At 38.5% G+C, this 20,456-nt stretch overlaps 1 protein-coding gene across 5 annotated transcripts in view; it reads right to left on the bottom strand.

Annotated features, from left to right (window-relative positions):
- Positions 1-20,456, bottom strand: part of LOC130911129 (synergin gamma-like) — a 99,238-nt gene that overhangs the window by 69,912 nt on the left and 8,870 nt on the right. For 4 of the 5 annotated variants that reach the window (XM_057828861.1, XM_057828862.1, XM_057828860.1 and 1 more), the window contains exons 3-8: positions 18,789-18,937; positions 13,838-13,965; positions 13,003-13,108; positions 12,816-12,927; positions 7,669-8,028; positions 329-613 (exon numbers count right to left, since the gene is read on the bottom strand). In XM_057828861.1, the coding sequence (XP_057684844.1) occupies positions 329-613; positions 7,669-8,028; positions 12,816-12,927; positions 13,003-13,108; positions 13,838-13,965; positions 18,789-18,937 (1,140 nt within the window). The remainder of the gene's footprint in view (positions 1-328; positions 614-7,668; positions 8,029-12,815; positions 12,928-13,002; positions 13,109-13,837; positions 13,966-18,788; positions 18,938-20,456) is intronic. The other variant, XM_057828864.1, reaches the window with a different exon arrangement.

The raw sequence follows: 20,456 nt of genomic DNA on the forward strand, positions 1-20,456 counted from the left end.
CTTTTAAATAGAACAGAAAATACACATGTCCGTGTTAGTTCAAAGCAGGCAGCATACAGCAGCGGGCATTTGCACAAGATCCCAAACAATTAATGCTGAATACCTGAAAAAAAAATGTAGCAAGGATGTAATAAAGGTTTGAAGTCAAGGTGAACAAAGCTTAGACAAAAGTGACAGTAATCAGAAAGAACGTCATCCTGGTTGGATTGGATTGAATGTAAAAAAACATGTTCAATAAAATTGATGGCAGAGTAGAAAAAGCCAGGAAGATGCGGTTTAAGTGGCAGAATCAGCTGCAGGTTTCAGAATAAATAAGCACTTTTCTCACCCCTCTGACCACTGCTTTGAGAGGAGGGATTGGCAGCAGTTGGCACCACGTCGGGCCCCGAGGCAGTGGCCTCGGGTGGTACTTGCATGACGAAGACGGACTGAAGATTCAAGTCCGCGGAGGCCGTGGCCCAGTTCCTGGCCTTACTGCTGCTCTGAAACTGGGCGGAAACTCTAGCTCTGGGACTCATTTCAGTCAACGTCTGCCTGGGTTTAAAGTTCAAGTGGGCCGTCTTGTCAGCGGTGAGGTCACAAGAGGAGAAAAGCTTCTCTTCCAGAGAGGGGCCTAGAGATGGGATGAATCGGGGGAGTGGGGACCAGCTTTTCCATCAGCCAACATGCTTCTTTCATTTAAAGCAGCTGTTATGTGCTAGCTAGACATTTTTTTCTAGTTTCTATGTAAATGAGGCAGTTAGTTGCCTGTAATATAAGCCTTTGCTCAGCAATTCATTTCTAGGAGACATTTTAAAATGTAAAATATATTCCACAACCTAGTACTGGTTCACACTCTGTTTCCTTAGGATTGGCTATAACCGTTTTTTTGGACTAAGATGCTACTTTCTCTCCCTTTGAACCCTGCCAATTTAAAGACGAAGCAGCTAATTTATGGATTTTTTCAGCTTAAACCCATCAAGCTTCTTTGTTGAAAATCTATCAGTGTCTACCTACTAGCACATATGTTCAATTAGCCAACAATAATCTTGATTTTCTGAAAGTAGCAACATGGGCTCAGTTTTCGAATACACCGTTAGCTATGTTGCTTACATAGCATTGCTACATTTGTGAGAAAGCGAGTTATTTACACATACATCCCGAGTTGTTGTCAAGAGAAGACAATTGCTGCCAATACAGAATCAATTAAGACAAAAAAAAAAAAAAAAAGTCAAAGTCACAAAGGTGCTATGTTAGCACGATGTTAATCGAATTCTTTAGGCACTCTAGGGATTATATTTCCAGCAAAGGCTCCTTCTGATGCTTGGTGCCATTACAGAAGAACAAATTAATGTTAGCTATGAGTGATTTGATAGAATTTTTTGAAAAATAAAACATTTTTACAAAAAACAAATAATTGAAAAAATAGGATATCCACAGTTCACTAAACTTTAGTTTGCCAAAGCTGCTATACTAGCTCTCCGTTAGCTGAGTTTGTTAGTCACTTTTGGTAGCCTACAGAGGCACTGTCTGATGCTTGGTGTCAAGACAGAAGAACTAATTAAGTTTAGCCATGAGTCTTTTGAGATATTTAAAAGGGACAGACATCCACAGCATGCTACGACAAAGCTGCTACATTAGGGCTAGTGCTGACAGCCGTTAAACCTGAAATCATTAAGTAATTGGGAATTTCAAAAGGAGTCGGATTCACTGCAAGCTAACAATACAAGTTAGACGTCAATTTTATTTTTTTCTTCTTTGTATGCTTTGGGCATGGTAACCATGTAATGAAATACCCTATATAAGTACTGTCCATTTACCATTAATTGTAGTAGTGCTGAATAAGCCTGTCGCGATACGCAATAAGTCAAATTAGCGTACGGTAAATATAAAAAAGGGCGGTAATTTTCCCGGCTGCAATTTATCGCTGCGTGAGTGTGTGCATACATTTGCGCGTGCGTGTGCACTCGGCACATACGCGTGTTGATTGCATATGAGTAGCTTTCACAGATGTTTATTGGCTATCAACACGCCGTAGAATTAAAGTTCAGACATACAAAATAAAGAAACACTTTTATATTAGACATTGTAAAACGTTAGCATCGCAACATTGAGGCTAATGGAAAAAACACAATGTACTAACTACTTTAGCATGCTATAAAACATTGGCAGTCTTCTCCACAACGCAAAATTGCGGTTAAAAAGTGACACTTCAAACATGAAAACTCACTGGATTAAAGAATTTGCAGGCGATGCAAACAAAAGAAAAAAAATCTATTACTGACACCATATGCTTGACGAAAGCGAAGTGCACTTTGTTTTTTTTTGGTTTTTTATAGTGTAAAGCGTTAAGTTAGTGGCTTAGCAAACGTACTTCCGGTGAACATTTCAAAATAAAAGCAGGTCATGTTCAGATTTCTGGGGGCAATCGCGTATACTTCAGATTCTACACTAAAAATAAATTTAAAATGACACCCTTTATAAAAAATCTGATTGCAATGATAACATGATGTAAAAAAAATAATAATTTGGGTTCAAATTTGTTGCATGCGCACTTTGCAGGACAAGATGACAGTCATTTTGGATCAAATTAGCACTTTTAGTGGGCTCTAATTGGCAGACAACAAAAATGACATTGTGTTTCTCACCAATTTCATATTCTGCACCTAACTTGCTTTAAAATGACTCATTTTGCATATATATTTTTTTTAAATATTTATACATTTTAATATAGTTTGTGTTTTATTTAAGAATAACAATTTATTGCATTTGAATAGGTGATTTATTTGGATGTATTGTCAATATACTCGTGGTTGAACAGGTTAAAAAAAAAACAGGCAATAATATCGCATATCGGCAATAATTTAGGAGACAATATATCGCCTACTAAAATTTGTTATCGCGACAGGCCTAGTGCTGCAATGATTAATCGATTAACTTCAGTATTTTGCTGCTTTGGGGATTTGTTAAATTAGAGTGGGGTTGCAATGGTTTGTTTTGAAAGTGTTTTCATTTAGTTTTATTGATTTGGGTGTTAAAAGTGAATATGAGATAACTCATCTAACATAGATGAATCCAGCTGCTCCTTGTTAAGACCAACATAATTGGTTACGCATTCTTAATTTAGTTTAGAGCTATACAGTGCTGCTCAAAAGTTTGTGAACCCCACAGCGATGGTCAGATTTTTTGTAAAAAAAACTAAAATAACCTTATTAAATGTTAAGTTATACCCAAATCCACAATACTGACATTCCAAATAATGGACTGAAACAAAAGAAATAGTTATATTGTCATTCTTTATTTAACAAAAGTGGTTGATTTAAGAAAAACTCAGATATCATGTGTGCAAAAGTATGTGAACCCCTTCAGTTAATAGGATATTGCGCCTCCTTTTGCAGAGATTACCTCAACCAAACGGTTTCTGTAGTGACTAATCAGCCTCTCACATCTACTTTGGGGGATTTTTGCCCATTCTTCCTTGCAGAACGCAGTCAGTTGAGAGAGGTTTGATGGGCGTCTGGCATGAACTGCTCGCTTCAGGTCCCGCCACAGCATTTCAATGGGATTTAGGTCAGGACTTTGACTGGGCCAGTCCAGAACACGAATCTTCTTCTTTTTCAGCCATTCCTTGGTTGTATTGCTGGAATGCTTTGGATCATTATCATGTTGCATGATCCACCTTCTGCCAAGCTTTAACTTCAAAACAGATGGCGTCAGGTTATGTTCTAGGATTTGACAATATTCCTCAGAATTCATGATTCCCTGGACTATGTGGAGTTGTCCAGGTCCTGAGGATGAAAAGCAAGCCCAGATCTTGACATTCCCACCTCCATGCTTCACTGTTGGGAGAAGGTTCTTTTGGTGGTATGTAGTGTTGACTTTTCGCCAGACATGGCGGTTTTGGTTGTGACCAAACAGTTCAATTTTGCACCTACATCAGTTGATGAAAACTCTTTTTAATTTAGTCTCGACAACACAACTGTTAAAAAAACAAAAAAAAACTACTGAATTGATTGATTATGAAATCAGGTTGAAATAATAGAAAATTCCAAAATGTTGAGGGGGTTCACAAACTTTTGAGCAGCACTGTATTTAGCAGTTTTTTGTAGGAATATGTGTGTGAATGATTTGTCAAGAACATTGTTAAAAAAAAAGCATTCTTGTAGCATTTTATAGCATTTAAGCTGGTTTTTGCTATGCAAGTTAGCTATTGTTGTTTTGTTGTACTTCGATCCTTTTTAAATTTTTTTTATACTGTTTGAGATTACGCTCAGGTATTTTAATTCATTTTTAAATGCATTTATTGCTCTTGTGAAATGGAAGTGCAATTCTGTAAAAACACTCAAGAAATATATTTTGTATTCACATTTAACGCTCTTTTGAAAGTGCAATCTTAGAAAGCCATTGTTTTACATCTCCTAAAATTTATTCGGCAACGCATTAAATCAGGGGTAGGGAACCTTTTTGACCAAGAGAGACAAAAAACCCAACATATTTTAAAATGTGATTCCACGAGAGCCATACAGTGTGTGTGTGTCTATATACTGTACGTAAAAAAAAATACAGTATCATTTACATATTCTGTGTCCAGCTTGTCCAAGTCAGCTTTGTGACCAGTTTTTTTTTTCGTGAGCGTATTTAAACGCATCATGCGGGAGAGCGAGGGCACGCTCGGCTTTTACGAGCAATCACCGAGTTGTGATCGAAATAAATCTTAGACAACAACAAAAGCCTGACATCGTTGCTTGGTATGTTACAATCGTTGTGCACGCACCACTTGGAAAATAACAAATAGAATCATGGTGTGGCACTGCATATATTTTCTGAAGGTGTAAAACCGCAACCAGGGAACTCGACAACTTTGACAGGCGAAAAAGTCATGGAAGTCAAACTGAATTTGCACCTTTATGACTTGAGGTATCACACAGTTCATTTTCATGGTTTAATCTTCCCCTACACATTATTATATACTCCAGATCGCTCGGCATTGAGTTGGGAGGGGCCAGCCCCGCTTCCGGTTGAGCAGAGATTTAAGGCGCAAAACGAGCACGGTACTTACGCCTAGCTCCGTGCAATCTGCGACAGGACGACCACCAATGGGCACTGAATGAAGCATATTATTGCGACGTATGTTTGAAGGTCCAAGAAAAATGTGTGAAATTTGTGAATGGACCATCAGCTCATCACAGCTCGTTCATGTCAAATGAGCCGACCGGTTCCCTATTTAAAATTAAGGGTTGGCGGAGAGCCAGATGTACTCATCAAAACCGATTGCTTGATTATTCGAACCAATTTATAGATTAATAGATTATAGGGCTGCAGCTATCGACTATTTTAGTAGTCGATTAATCGATGAACTAGTTAGCTCGAATAATCGAGTAATCAGATAAGGAACATGAAAAATTAAAATACCTGGGATAAGCCTCAAACGGTATAAAAAATAAATAAATGAGGATCTATGTACAACAAAAGAACAATTGGCTAACTTACATAGCAAAAGTCCGCTATCTTAAATGCTATAAAATACTAACGTTTTTTTATCAATGCTCCTAACAAATGGTTCAAACACATATTCCCACAAGAAACAACTAAATATACGTATAAACTAAATTACGAATGCATTAATAGACATTAGCCCAAACAAAAACTTAGCTAACATTAGTCTTGGATTCAGTTGGAGTTGGATTCAGCCATGTAAAATGAGGCAGACCAGAGGGCAGTGTTCCCACCCTAATCTATAAAACTAAATGTAAACACTTTCAAAATAAACCATTACAATGCCACTTTAATCAAACGAATACTCGAAGCAACAAAATTTAATTTGAATATTTTTTTCTTATCGAATACTTGAGTTAATCGATTAATCGGTGCAGCACTTATCGATTACTTAAATAATCGATAGCTGGAGCCCTAAATTGTAGTGACATGGAAAATTGTTTCTGGTTTAAAGTGCATGTGACACGAAAAAGCATGTTTATTTCATAATACATGCGGTATTTTATGCTCCTGAATGATAGGACCGCTTGGATGTGTGTGGAAGTGATCGCTATATTTATTTAGTTTTTTTAATCCCGCGCCATGAAAATGAGTGACTTCCGGCTTCGGTCTTGCATTGAGGAGGAGGGCGCTGTGACGTGTACGGTAGAAGACGTCCTCTTCACTATACTGTACAGCGTACTGTTGTGTATGAGGACGAAGGATTCAGCTGATTTTGCGGATTAATACGTTTATTTTTCGCATCACGCCAGCCAAACGGCTGCAGAAATATCTTCTGTATGAGGGAGAGGCGTATGCGCCTTTTTGGAGTTTCAAAAGGTTCCCATTCACCGTGGATATTTAGTGTGGGACCATTGGACTTACGAGGAAGTGAGTAAACATCTTGTTTTGTATGATGTCAAATACGAATACAGCGATTACAAAGTAAACACTACAAACTTTCTTTAAATAAAGGACTACTTACGTTGATCATTGATAGGCATGTAAAAAGCTGTCCTCATGCACATTAGCAGCACGTTAGCTGCACAACAACTGCAGCCACCCTCCTCCGGGGAACTGTAAATTGCTCTCCGCCGGGCGGTTTGCCGATCCGCAAAGACAATCGACAACCCAGTCGTCATGTCAATAAATCCAGGCTAGTTATGTGTGATTTTCTGCTTCGAAGACTTTGAAACATCACTCTGTTCGGGTTAGCATGTCGGCTAGCTGTCACGCCTTTTGGTTTGTTTACATTCTCCGAAGCCGGGGAAGGGAAATGACATATGTCCGATTTAGGTGTCATAAAATATCGTTCGGGAGGTGCGACAGTAAAGGTGAAGTCGACAGTTTTGACCATTATGGAGTAATTTTGCCATGTCGTCCTGAATAAGTGCATTTTTATTATTTCATATTGCATTTAGCACAAGACTGTTATTTGTCATGACCATGCCATTTATTTAGCAATTGGGGAAAATACTTGGATTAAAAAGTATATCCTGTAAAAATATTGAAGTAAAGAGACAGAAACAATGACATTTTGCAGCTCTCTTTGTCGCGTTTTCCTCGTTGTGAATAGTTCCCCCTCGACGGGCTGACTGGTCCTTCTCAAGCCATTTATATAGCTATTCGGGAAAAATACTTTGATAAAAAAAATATCCTGTAAAAATATTGGAGTAGAGAGACTGAAACAATGACATTTTGCGGCTCTCTTCGTCGCGTTTTCCTCGTTCTGAATAATTCCCCCTCAATGGGCTGAATAGTAAAACCGATGAGCCCAGTCTACCGCTGACGTCATCCACCTGTTGGGGACGCTAAAGCCCTATAATGATAGGTGTGGCTAACCGGCAGATTAAAAGACTAATTTCTCGTCATCTGCGCTTTGCTAAATTGTTGTATATAGTCGAATCGTCTCAAAATATGATTCTAATTCACATAATAATGCCATTTAAGACTTTTTTTCTCCTGTCGTATGCTCTTTAAGACTGGCTGTGAACACACCAGATGGCCTTGTCTCAGTTTGGCTGTGTGATGTTAATTTGGTAATAAAGTCATTTTTGATCAATCAATTCTTACTTTGAAGGAATTTTCAAATACCCATATTACAATCAGGTGCTAGTTATGTGCGTTTGAATTTCCAATATGTCTCTCAAACCCAAGAAATAAATGTGGCTAATTTATGAAAGAATGGAAAGTGAGCAATAGAAGAAAAATTACCTTGAAATGAAGTTTGAGAGCTGCTGCTGATGGCAGTGTGTGGAGGAAGTGCAGCAGTGGGAAGGGACACAGAGGAAGGGAGGGAAGGGTGCACTTGAGGGGAAAGGAGCGAGGGTTCGGAACCGACAGGGCCCTGAACAAAGTCGCTAAACTCCTCGTCCCCCTCAGGGAAAACAGTCATGGCAGGTGCGGCCATGACGGGCCTGCGGGAGGACGTCACACCAGACGAGGAGGAAGAGGAGGAGGAGGCAGACCCTTGAAAGTCACTAAATTCATCATTGTCTTCAGATAAAGGTGGGGGGACAGACGGGGTGGTGACAGAGGAGTGGGGTGATGGTGATGATGATGAAGACGACAAGTCTGAAAGAATGAATAAATTGTGATGATGGATACAGCATATTCAAAAAAACACACACTAAAAAGAATAAATGAACTCATTGGTCGCCGGTGACGGTGAAAGATAATCCACCCCAACCCACTTGAATTGTAGGCTGGGCATCCCAGTCAAAATGGATTGGATGTCTATCACGATCAATGAGTTAGTATGTCTCCGGTGGCATTTTTTAACCCTAAATCTTTGCTGAATAACAAATTGGGCTAGCCTGGTACTCCAGACTCACCGCTGTTCCAGCTATTGAGTCTGGCCACCATTAAGCGGATAAAATTTCCAGGGCGGAGCAAGCCACAGCAAACAGACAGCGAAGTGGACCAATCAGTGACGGCTGGATGTGACGTTAGAAACGCAACAAGGGACTTGCGTGCGGAAGTAAACATACGAGGAGAGCGGAGTTTATTCAACATGGCTAGCGCGAGACAGACTGTTGTTTATGACGTGTGTCGATGTGTTTTTGGTCATTTAAAACTGATTTTACCGTGGATTGGAACAAATTCTCGGCTCTCCTGTTTGCCATCTCTGTTGTTGTGGAGACGACTTCCGACGCGGAAGAGTGACGTTGCTCGTTAAGAACACGTCACGCAAATAAACAAATCTGATTTGATGATTGATTTTGTACTTGCTCGAGAGGCCGTTAATGGGCTGGGTCCCAGACTATTCTCTCAGTGTTTGGAAAAATACAGGGAGAACAGTCTGGCCGTGCCAGGCAAAAATCCGGGAAAAGTTGCGACATCATCCAAGGTGAACATCTGCATGCAATCCAATGGCGAAATCAGCGGCTATTTCATGGGATATATCGGACTTTTTGGGAGGAAATTTGTTCGAGGAACAATGAGAGACACATTGAACAGTGAGAGGAGCTTACAGACTGGGTCAGTTTGAAAAGCTATATGACAATTGAGATGGGTCGCTCACCGCTTATAAGATTTGGACAATCTATATATGGTAGGTGAGGATAAATTGCCTGTTGATTGAAAGCAGGGCATGGCGAATTTTATTTGTATGGTACAGGTCAACATAACAGTCGCAAGACACAGTATAATAGTAAGTAGTAGGAGTGGGAACCTCTTGGTACTTCACGATACGATACGATTTGCGATACACAGCTCACGATAACGATGATCTGACGATATGGCGATACAACGATTATCAATACATTGGTCGGAAAATCATTCTAGAATATTCTACAAAGAACTAATAAACAGAAAAAACAAGCTTCTGCTGTGAATTGGATTGATTTTATCACAAGTAGATGTTCAATCCATTTGAACTGGGAGGGATGGCAGCGAATGAACATTCGTTCCTTCGCGCTGCCATTCGCTGCCACTTCAAACGAACTAAACGTCTATGGCCGGTAGTAACAGCCAATGCCAGGCAATGAGGTAATTTTTGGCCATTTAAGGTCATTTACCTGTTAATTTTCAGTTACTTCCTGTTGATTTTGGGGTATTTTATGGGTCACTTCCTGTTTATTATGAGTTACAGAACAGGAAGTGATCTGGGAATCACCCAACTGAATAGGCAGTGACTCAAACTCAACACTCAATGACCTGTAAATGCCCTAAAATGAACAACAAGTGACCTGTAAATACCCTGAAAACCGGAGAGAATGACTGTGAATGCTTTGATTTCAAAAGAACGAACGTTCCCAGTCTAAGACACTGAGACACTATTATGGTGGGAGATTTTGGTAGCAACTTGTTGGTTATTTTTATTTGATTTTTTTTTTTTTTTAGACATTGACACCGTTTTAAAACGATATCTCGAGTCTTGGCGGGAGCATATCGATAACCTTTTGGGATATCAAGTATCACGATATATCACCATTTCGATATTTTGTCACACCCCTAATAAGTACCGTAATTTTCGGACTATGAGACACACCTGACTATAAGCCGCCACCCACTAAACTTGACACGAACACAGCATTTGCTCATAGATTAGCCGCACCGGACTATAAGCCGCAGCTGTCCTCACTGTATTATGGAATATTTAAAACAAAAGATATTAACCGGTAACACTATCTGACATCGTTGTCATAAGACTCATAAGACTGTCATAATTATAACATGACACTGGCATGAGCATTAACGAATGCTTCTGTCATTTAGTATCATCCAGCAAATTATCTCACTTGGATGGATGTAAAAGATCCGAGCAAGAAATAAATGGAGTGAGTGACAACGTTTGCCAGATGACACTTAATGACATCTGTCAAAAGCATTCATTAATGCCTATGACAGTATCATGTCATAATTATGATAGTGTTATGACAGTGTTACCTAAAACAAGCCTCAAAACCAATTTTAAAGCAATAAAACTGGCCACTGGAGGGCAGTAACGCAATTGGTAAGACCACCCCCAACCCGATTCAACCAGTACAACTTTATTGTGACCGTGCTAGTAAGTTAGCAGAGCCCCTACGCAGGCTTGCTGCTCAGGTCCCCCGCATGCTCGAGTGTCCTGCATGGAAACGCGCACGGCCAAACCAGTTCCCCCCCAGGAACACAAGTTCCCCAGGCGAACGAGACAGTGGTCACCACAAATAAAAGAGACTAAAAAAAAATCCATCTTTACGAGACAGTCGGCAGTGGGGGAAAAGTTTAACCGCTGTCGCAGCCACCAAACGTCATCTCTCAGTTAGGTAAGTGTGAATAAATTGTTACTTTGCTATCAAAAGCTCCATTTGGCTGGTTGTTCATGTTATTTTGTAAAAGGAAAACATTATTCAGATGTTTGGGATGTAACTGAAGCAAAAAATAGCCGTGTTAAAGTCAAAGTTTTGTTTGAAATGTTTGTGTTTACAGAAAGCTCATTTTCTCAGTTTTTTCATCAGAAATTGGAAAATTGCTCAAACTAAGCTATTTTCTAACGCTGATTTCTAAAGAATGGAAAAAGATATGAACTTACTTTTTTCTGCTGAAAGAAGAGAGTCTAATCTTTCTTTTGGTGGGTTCCATGTTCATATAGCAATAGAACAGAATTTTCTGTGGGCCTTGCAAACTCAGTCAAAATCCAGTAAAACGGCCGGGAGCGAAGGGCCTTGCTCCGGTGAAAATGGCTGGGAGTGAATGTGTTAAAGGCTAGTAAATGCTGTTGTGAACGTTTCCCACAAGCTACGAGAGTTAACTCCAGCGTGTTTAGCGTGTCTAGTGGTGATTAAAAAAAAAAAAAAAAAAAAAAAAAAGCGGAAATTAGACAATAATTCAATTATTTTTGTTCTCATGATAATTATGTTGAGTTGTTGTCACCTGAAGGACTGCATTTCTTTTAATTGTATTTAGAATATTTCATTATACCGTATTTTTCGGACTATAAGTCACAGTTTTTTTTTCATAGTTTGGCTTGGGGTGTGACTTATACTCAGGAGCAACTTATGTGTGAAATTATTAACACATTAGGATATCATTTCACATGTTATTTTGGTGTTTTGGAGTGACACCGATGGTTTGGTAAACTTATTAGCATGTTCTTTATGCTAGTTATCTGAATAACTCTTAATAGCTATGGCCTCGTTCGCGTTCTGCCTTTGGCAATGTGTGTTAAATTGTATTATTGACTTTTTTTATATTGAAATGCATACTTTTAGTTTGTGGCACCTTCACGCCCAAGTGGGGGCGCACTCGCACTTGTTTACGCGAAGAAGAGCGCTCACACGCCAGAAGAAGACTGAAAGCTACGCAGCGTCTCTGAGCGAGTGGGCGGGAGAAAGAGAGAAACTCGGCTGCGAACCTACGTTGTTTATGCTTGTAAAATATTTCTACAGAAGCAACGCCTGTGTGTATCATCTTTTCTGCTGTTGTTGTGTGTTTTCGGACACTTACAGCCAGTTGTGTGGTTGTTCGAACGATGTGCTAATGCTAGCGAATGCATGCTTACCGTTTGTGTCATTGCTGTAATAGCACCTAATCATGATTTATTTACGTTGATGCGAACCTGTTTGTTATCGAGGACGAAATTGATTCAGCAAATTACACGGATGTCCATCATCGTCATTTGGCTCGCTGTATAGCCAGGACCGAGCCGTAGCGTCCTGGTGAGGACAGTATATTCGCATTTCGTTGTTCATGCATCATGTAACAAGATGACATATCTGTTCTGTGTGTTGGATTTTATCAAGTAAATTTCACCCAAAAATGCGACTTATACTCCGGTGCGACTTATATGTTTTTTTTCTCTTCGTTGGGCATTTTATGGCTGGTGCGACTTAACTGTGTGCTCAGGTGCGACTTATAAACTGAAAATATGGTACTTATGTTCCAATTTGCTAATATGTTGTTTTGAAAACTAAAAATCATGTTCCATGGAAAAAAACTTCTCAACACATATTAGAGCTGTAATAGCAATAACGTGATGCCATGAAACAGTGATATTTTTGCTTAAGGTTATCATAATGGAAGAATCTCATACCGGCACATGCCTATTTGATATCTTAAAAAAAAAAAAATCATTCGAGTTACAAAAAAAAACACACTAAAATGCAACCTCATAGGATCTCAAAATTTTCAGAGCGTTACAGAAAGGGCAAAAAAAACAAAAAAAACCCACGACAATTAAAATCTTACCAGGATTCATCATTCTTCATTCACGATTCAATCCAAAACCAATATTTTGGGGACGCAAAACAAGTTACAGGAAAGTTGAAACCAAAATGTAAAAATCTGTAATGGTTGAATTTGCAAAGGCCGAACAAGCAAACACTTCATGTGGTATATTAGGGCATTGTATAATGAGCATGAAAGTGAACCTCTACCTGGCTTCTTGCTCTGAGAAGATGGCGTGGGGTGCATCTTGGCGTCCCTGCTGAAACCGTCCAGATTGCCCTTTATCGCCTCCAGTGCGTCGTCCCGGCTTTTCTCCCCCGTCTGGGTAAAGAAATACATAAAAAAATAATAAAAATAGCAAAACACGAGTGATTGCAGAAGGTCTTTTTGTCTCACCTTGGGTTTGACGCTACTGAGCAGCCTGAGCTTCTGCTTCTGCTCCTCAAACTGTCGCCGTTTCCTGTCCTCCTCCAGCATCTTCTGCTGCTGCTCCAGACGCCTTCTACAAGCAATAAAGAGGCATTGTAGCGCAGACACCCTTGAGAACGACAATCTATTAATAGACCAAAGACATTCTTGTTGAAAAGAGTGGAAAGCAGACTTTTGTCATTTCATTCAACGGGCTGGCAGGAAATGATGAAATACATTTTAAAAGATTATCTTCCTATTGTGGTAATGCTTTGACAAATTGAAAACATCCCATATGATACTGTTTCTATATGACACCAAACAGGGGTTAATTTGTGTTGGATCCTGCCGGAACAAGAGCCGGCCCCTCTTGATTTTGGCCTCCGGGACTCATTTGGGCAGTTCCGCCACCTCTGGTGTATAGAAAATAATAATAATATAAAAATGTTTTTTTTAAAATGTATAAACAATAACATGCATAAATTCATTTACAGAACAAATCCCAAGAATTGCATGTTGTAATTAACGTTGTAAGTAGAGGTACAACTGTATTTATTTGAATTAACAATTAATATTTTGATTACAATATTTTATATTAGAATATTTGAATGATAAGGGATAAGACGACGAAAATATATATATTTTTTTAAATGGAAAAAAGTAATAATTTCCTTATTAAATTTAAGTGAAAAAAGTTCACTCATTGTTTGCCACTGAAAATGGTTTTGATTTAATCGCTGACAGCTCCCCCCAGTTCTAATGGATTGGACTTGTTTTTTTTTTGTTTTTTTTTTTTTAAAAAAATGGGGTACAAGTTTCTTACTGGTGCTCCTCAGCCATTTGCTTCTGCATGTCTGGGGTGTACGGTGGGCCAGCAGGTCTCATGCCCATGAACTGGGGCTGGGCCAAAAACGGCATCCCAGGGGTCTGCATCCCGATCGCCATCCCTGCCTGTAACATATATTATGCCCTTTATCTGAAACTCCATACTTTGAGAAACAGGCAGTATAGCCCGGTGTCTCCGGGCATACTACCTGAGCTGGGTAAAGTCCGGGCTTCCCCAAGAATTTTGGTCACCAATTCAATGATTCCACACTTACCACCATAGGGCACTAATTGTTTAATTTTTCTCCGCTGAAAAATGGTTGGAGTTTTAAAAAATGAGTCTCAACGTCACATTACAGGACTAAATGAAGACCATGTAATTCTAAGGGCCCAATCACAGACAGTCCCATAGATTTGATGTACCAGACTTGCGTGACTTTTGACTTTATGATGCCGGAGTTTCGGCCGCCATTTTGTCTCCAGCTGTTGTTGTTGTTGTTATTTTAAAGTCACGTAAACAGTAGAGGTGGGAATCTTTGGGCACCTAACGATTCGATTACGATTCGGAGGCTACGATTCGATTATAAATCGATTATTGATGACACCCCCCTCCCCAAGCTATTAGCTGCCTTTAATGTTTCGAACATTAGTTACAAAAATTGTACAAAAAGCCTCTCAGGCTTAAATAAACGACTATTTCAGTACAAAAATTCTACAAAAAGCCTCTCAGGCTTAAATAAACGACTATTTCAGTATCAAGTTAACAGTTCAAAACGGTAAATAAAATACTCATGTCCCCATTCTGTATCAGCAGCTTTAAACTACATTCAATTAATTTAATGTTGTGAATTAACAGTTAAAATTGCTGAAGTTGCTCCCGTTATTCCATAATTTCCCTTCTGTCTACTTTCAACACGTGAAAGTTTTAAAAGTGTTTAAAGGATAGATTCAAGTCAAGAAGGGGATAGATTACATCTTAGCTTGCTGTCTAGCTAGGACTTAGCTTAGCTCCAACGTCTTGCAAGGACAGTACAATGACGTATATTACATGTTTTTGGATAGTTATTTTGAGATGCAGGAGGTATTTAGGGGTACAAGGGTGAATTCCGACTTACACGGAAATTCGGGTTACGTCGCCAGGTTAGGAGTGTAACTCGTTTGTAACCCGGGGACTACGTGTACATTCAAAAAACACTTTTGAAAGTAGTCCTATTAACGGTTTATAGGGGTGGAAATCTTTGGGCACCTAACGATTCGATTACGATTCAGAGGCTCCGATTCGATTATAAATCGACTATTGATACAACACAGACCCCCAACCCCCACCCCACCCCCGCTTTTAATTTTTTGAACACTAGTTACAAAATTGTTCAAAAATCCTCTCAGGCTAAACCAAACTATGGGTACTATTTCAGTATCAAGTTAACCGTTAAAAACAGTAAATACAATACTCAAGTCCCCATTCTGTATCGGCAGCTTTAAACTACATTCAATTAATTTAATGTTGTGAATCAGCCATTAAAGTTGTTCAAATTGCTCCCGTTATTCCATAATTTCCCTTCTGTCTACTTTCAACGTGAAAGTTTTAAAACTGTTTCATCATTTAAAGATACATTCAAGTCAAGATTTTGCCAAATTGTTTTTTTTTTTCGATAAAAAGTAATTAGGTTCGCTACAACAGAGCCTTCTAGAGAAGTCTACTGTTTTAAGATGGTGCCTGTTTACTAGCGCAGGAAAGTGTCATTTCGCATCTAGTACTTGGTATATGATCTAACATGGCCGTCGTCTGTCATTTCACATCTAGTTCTAGATATATGTAATAATTACCATAGCCGTATGTTTTTAGAAACTAGCAACTGGGCGCTGTTTGTAGCGGCTGACGGCCGCAGTCTGGTATCATTGTTTTTTTTTTTTATCTAGCGGCATGAGATGAACATGATATTTACTCTCGGTCCGTTCCTCATTGCGTCCTGAAGACCGCGCTGACCGTGTTTTATTTCCGCTTTACCTGGTATAATTCAATAATCGGAATTTGGATGTTTGTGAATCGTTCTTGAATCTCCCACGGCCGATTCGCGAATAATCTAAAAATCGGAAATTTCGAACGCCTCTAACGGTTTATCAATTGTCAATTAGTCGCTCTATTGGGACACATTCCGGTGTGAAAATTTCAATGGTAACTGTAAATGATCCCAACAACAAATCTGCCAATTTTTGTTAAAATCCGACATTCAGTTTGGGATCAATCGGAATTTTGGGATTTTTCTGATTTTCCGCACTATTGAAAGCTCTGCAACCTTTGAATTTCTAAAAACCACAATTGATGTCACTCTCTCTGAGTGTGGTAAATTTGGGCCATTCCTTCTGCTATTGATTTTTTCGATTATCCATTTTCAATACTTATCGAGGGTACTTCGATACAAAACCTAAGAACATTCACAGATGCCTATAGTACAAATGTGTAAATTTTCAAGAAAATCGGTCAAGCTGTTTTGGAGTCCATAGGGACCAAACTAGGAGTGGGAACCTCTTGTTACCGCACGATACGATACGATTTGCGATACAAAGCTCACGATAACGATCTGACGATATGGCGATACAACAATTATCGATACATGGGTCGGGAAAACATTCTAGGATATTCTACAAACAAATAATAAACAGAAAAACAAGCTTCTGGTTGTGAATTGGAATGAGTTTATCACTAGTAGACGTCCAATCTGTTTGAACTGGGAGGGTGGCAGCGAATCATTCGCTGCCATCTCTCCCATTTCAAACGGATTGAACATCTTGGCCGTCATTGGCAGCCAATGCTAGGCAATGAGGTCATTTTGGGCCAATTAAGGTCATTTTAAAGTGGCGTTGTAATGGTTTGTTTTGAAAGTGTTTGAATTTAATTTCATTGATTCGGGTGGATACACGGCCCTCTAGTCTACCTCATTTCACATGGTGGAACCCATCTGCTCCCTGTTAAGACCAACATAAGCTATGTTTTTGTTTGAGCTAATGATTTTTTGAATGCATTCTTAATTTAGTTTAAAGGTATATTTAGCCATTTTTTGTGGGAATATTTGTCTGAGCCATTTGTAAAGAGCATTTTAAAAAAGCGTTAGCATTTTATAGCATTTAAGTTAGCGGACTTTTGCTATGTAAGTTAGCCAATTGTTCTTTTGTTGTACATAGATCCTCTTTTTCTTTTTTTTTTTTTTTATATACCGTGTGAGGCTCAGCTCAGGCATTTTAATTTTTTATGTCCCTTATCCAATTACTCGATTATTTGAAATAAATAGTTCATCGATTAATTAAATACTAAAATAATCAATAGCTGCAGCCCTATTTCGAATCAATGAACGTTCCCAGTCTAAATGGATTGGGCGTCGAGCACAGTCAATGGCAGCCTGAGAGTTACCTGAGACACTATTATGGTGGAAGATTTTGGTAGCAACTTGTTGGTCCCCCCCCCCCCCCCCCCCTTTTTTTTTTTTTTAAACACGGACACCTTTTTAAAACGATATCTCGATTCTTGGAAGGAGCATATCGATAACCTTTTGGGATACAAAGTAGGGGTGCACAATAATTATCGGTCCAATAATTATCGGTCCGATAATAGGAATTATGACGTCATCCCAATAAATTAGATAACAAAATATATTATCGGCTCTATTAATAATATTTTTGGCACGTGTCGGATTGGGATTTGTGCGTTTGTTTCCACTCCTGTTTTTCCAGTATGCAAAGTTTTGTTACTGTCTTTGTTTTGTTCACTATAATATTGTTCATGTCATCATTAAAATTCTGGTTCAGTCAAAGGCAAATCTAAGCTGAATCAACCCCTAGTATTTTTGACCTACAGGTGTTCAAAAACTCAGGTGAATATACATTGAAAAATTATATATATATTAGAGCTGTCAAAATGATCGCGTTAACGGGCGGTAATTAATTATTTTAAGGCTTTTTGTGCTGTCTAACAGCGAACTCTTGTGGTCGCTTTGCGACATGGTTTATTGTTTTCTTGCCAGTTCAATATGGCTGCACGACGTCTCGGGCTGATGCCTACGTTGTAATGTTGTGCTTATATGATCCTTGGACAAGATTTGTCCTTAAGTATGGTTGTTGTAAAGAATGTACATATTATGTTAGTAAGCGAAATGTTATATTTTTTGTATGAGACGCTTTTTGTTTATGTTTAGTGAACCTGTATAGCGTGCTAAGCTAACGTTGTTGCTAATGCAATGCTTGTGTACTTTTTTTTGTAGTTTTACGACGGTCTAAAGAGGACAATGGTTTGAGGCCATTTTATTAATAAATCAGATGAAAAAGGAAGTTTGATTATTAAGGCGTCGTTCACTAGCTGTCTAGCTTTGGAAAAAGTAGACGCTTCGGAGTGAGGACAGATTTAAATAACAGTAGAGTGAAATGCCCACTACAGTCCTTATGTACTGTATGTTGAATGTATATATCCATCTTGTGTCTTATCTTTCCATTCCAACAATTTATTTTACAGAACATATATATAATTTACAGAAAAATATGGCATATTTTATAGATGGTTTGAATTGCGATTAATTGCGATTAATTACGATTAATTAATTTTTAAGCTGTAATTAACTCGATTAAAAATTTTAATCGTTTGACAGCCCTAATATATATATTATCGGTTATCGTATCTCTATCGGCCTTGAGGAGCAGGAAGTTATCGATATCGGTTTCAAAAAATGGATATTGTGCACCCCTACTACAAAGTATCACGATATATCACCATTTGGATATTTTGTCACACCCCTAGACCAAACACACACACACACGCACACACACACACACACACACACACACACGGGCAAAGTTCCATTTATATACAAGTTTATATAAGTTTAGATGAATTACTGATAGAACATTTTCAAAAAATCCACTTAAATTTTATTTTACACTGTGCAACAGCGAGAACCCACCTGCATGGGTATCGCTCCTGGAGGCATCTGTCCCCCAAAATTCATTCCCATCATGCCTTGCATATTTGGCTGCATGACTTGGACCATTGGGAATCCCTGCTGTGGCTGCTGTTGCTGTGTCTGTTGCTGCTGCTGCATGGGCATCATGCCTACACACAAAAAAACCGTAACACATGAAATGTTGCCGTAATAGGCAAAGGTACTAACTTAGTAAAACAATGTACAGATACTTGGAACAAAGCCATTAAGTGTTTGTGTTTCTTAACTTCTCACAACTGATACACACTGATGGAAAAGTTGCTTAAAGCTGACAACTGAGATTCAATCTGTCAAGCAACTAGGAAAAACATGCGACCAGCAAGAAGCCAATCTGTTTTTCAACAGCTTGAAGCAAAACAGTAGGCATTGTACAGAATGTCTGCCAGGGCAGACGTCCACTTAAAGGGCAGTCTGAGCCTTCTGGAGCCATTTTTTGTGAGTCACCATGTTGTGAGTGGGGTTAACGCTCACTAACTTTACAGGCTTGCGATGGATTTTTAAAGCTGGTTTTTAGTTTGGTCATCAGATACCACCTCATTAACAATAAAAACTTGTCATTTCATTGACTGCCTTTGACATAAAAATTGAGTCCAAACAGATTGGACTAGGGCTGCTATAAACTATCAACTATTTGGGTAATCGATTCATCAATCAATTAGTTTGAATAATCAAGTAACTGGGTTACATACATTTAATGTTGAAGAATCAATTTTAGGATATATAAAATAAATAAGCAAGTGCTTGTGCTTGCACTAATATTTTATTATTGCTTTCAAAATAGCATTAAAAGCAAATTCAAAATAAAATTTTCTGTTTCTTCAAACAATGCAGAATTGCACTTCCATTTTACAAGAGCAATAAATGCATTTAAAAATAAATGAAAATACCTGAGATTAGCCTCAAATTATATAAAAAATAAATAGTAAATGAGGACCTCAATTAGGCCTGAACGATATTGGGAAAAAAACTATTGCTGCAATTTTTTTGGGGTTTGCGATATTATATTGCGAAATTTTCACTAGATGACTTGAATAGCTGTTTGGAAAGACTATGGATGACTCACCATGACCACAGTGTACAGTGATCCCTCGTTTTTCGTGGTTATTGGGGACCAGAACCCGCCGCGATAAGTGAAAAACTGCGAAGTTGCGCACCCCGCCCCCCAAATTTTAATTTTTTTGTGTGTGTGCTCAATGTATTTATTCAGATTTAGCATTGGAAAAAGATACATATAAGACATGTTTTTTTCTCACTTTTTCCCCAAAGTATGATTTTTTTAAATGTGTGTATATGTATATAATATATATATTAGGGCTGTCAAACGATTAAAATTTTTAATCGAGTTAATTACAGCTTAAAAATTAATTAATCGTAATTAATCGCAATTAATCGCAATTCAAACCATCTATAAAATATGCCATATTTTTCTGTAAATTATATATATATTCTGTAAAATAAATTGTTGGAATGGAAAGATAAGACAAGATGGATATATACATTCAACATACAGTACATAAGGACTGTAGTGGGCATTTCACTCTACTGTCATTTAAATCTGTCTATGCTGTCCTCACTCCGAAGCGTCTACTTTTTCCAAAGCTAGACAGCTAGTGAACGACGCCATAATAA

The sequence above is a fragment of the Corythoichthys intestinalis genome, unplaced genomic scaffold (genome assembly GCF_030265065.1).
Source record: "Corythoichthys intestinalis isolate RoL2023-P3 unplaced genomic scaffold, ASM3026506v1 HiC_scaffold_23, whole genome shotgun sequence".
NCBI lineage: Eukaryota > Metazoa > Chordata > Actinopteri > Syngnathiformes > Syngnathidae > Corythoichthys > Corythoichthys intestinalis.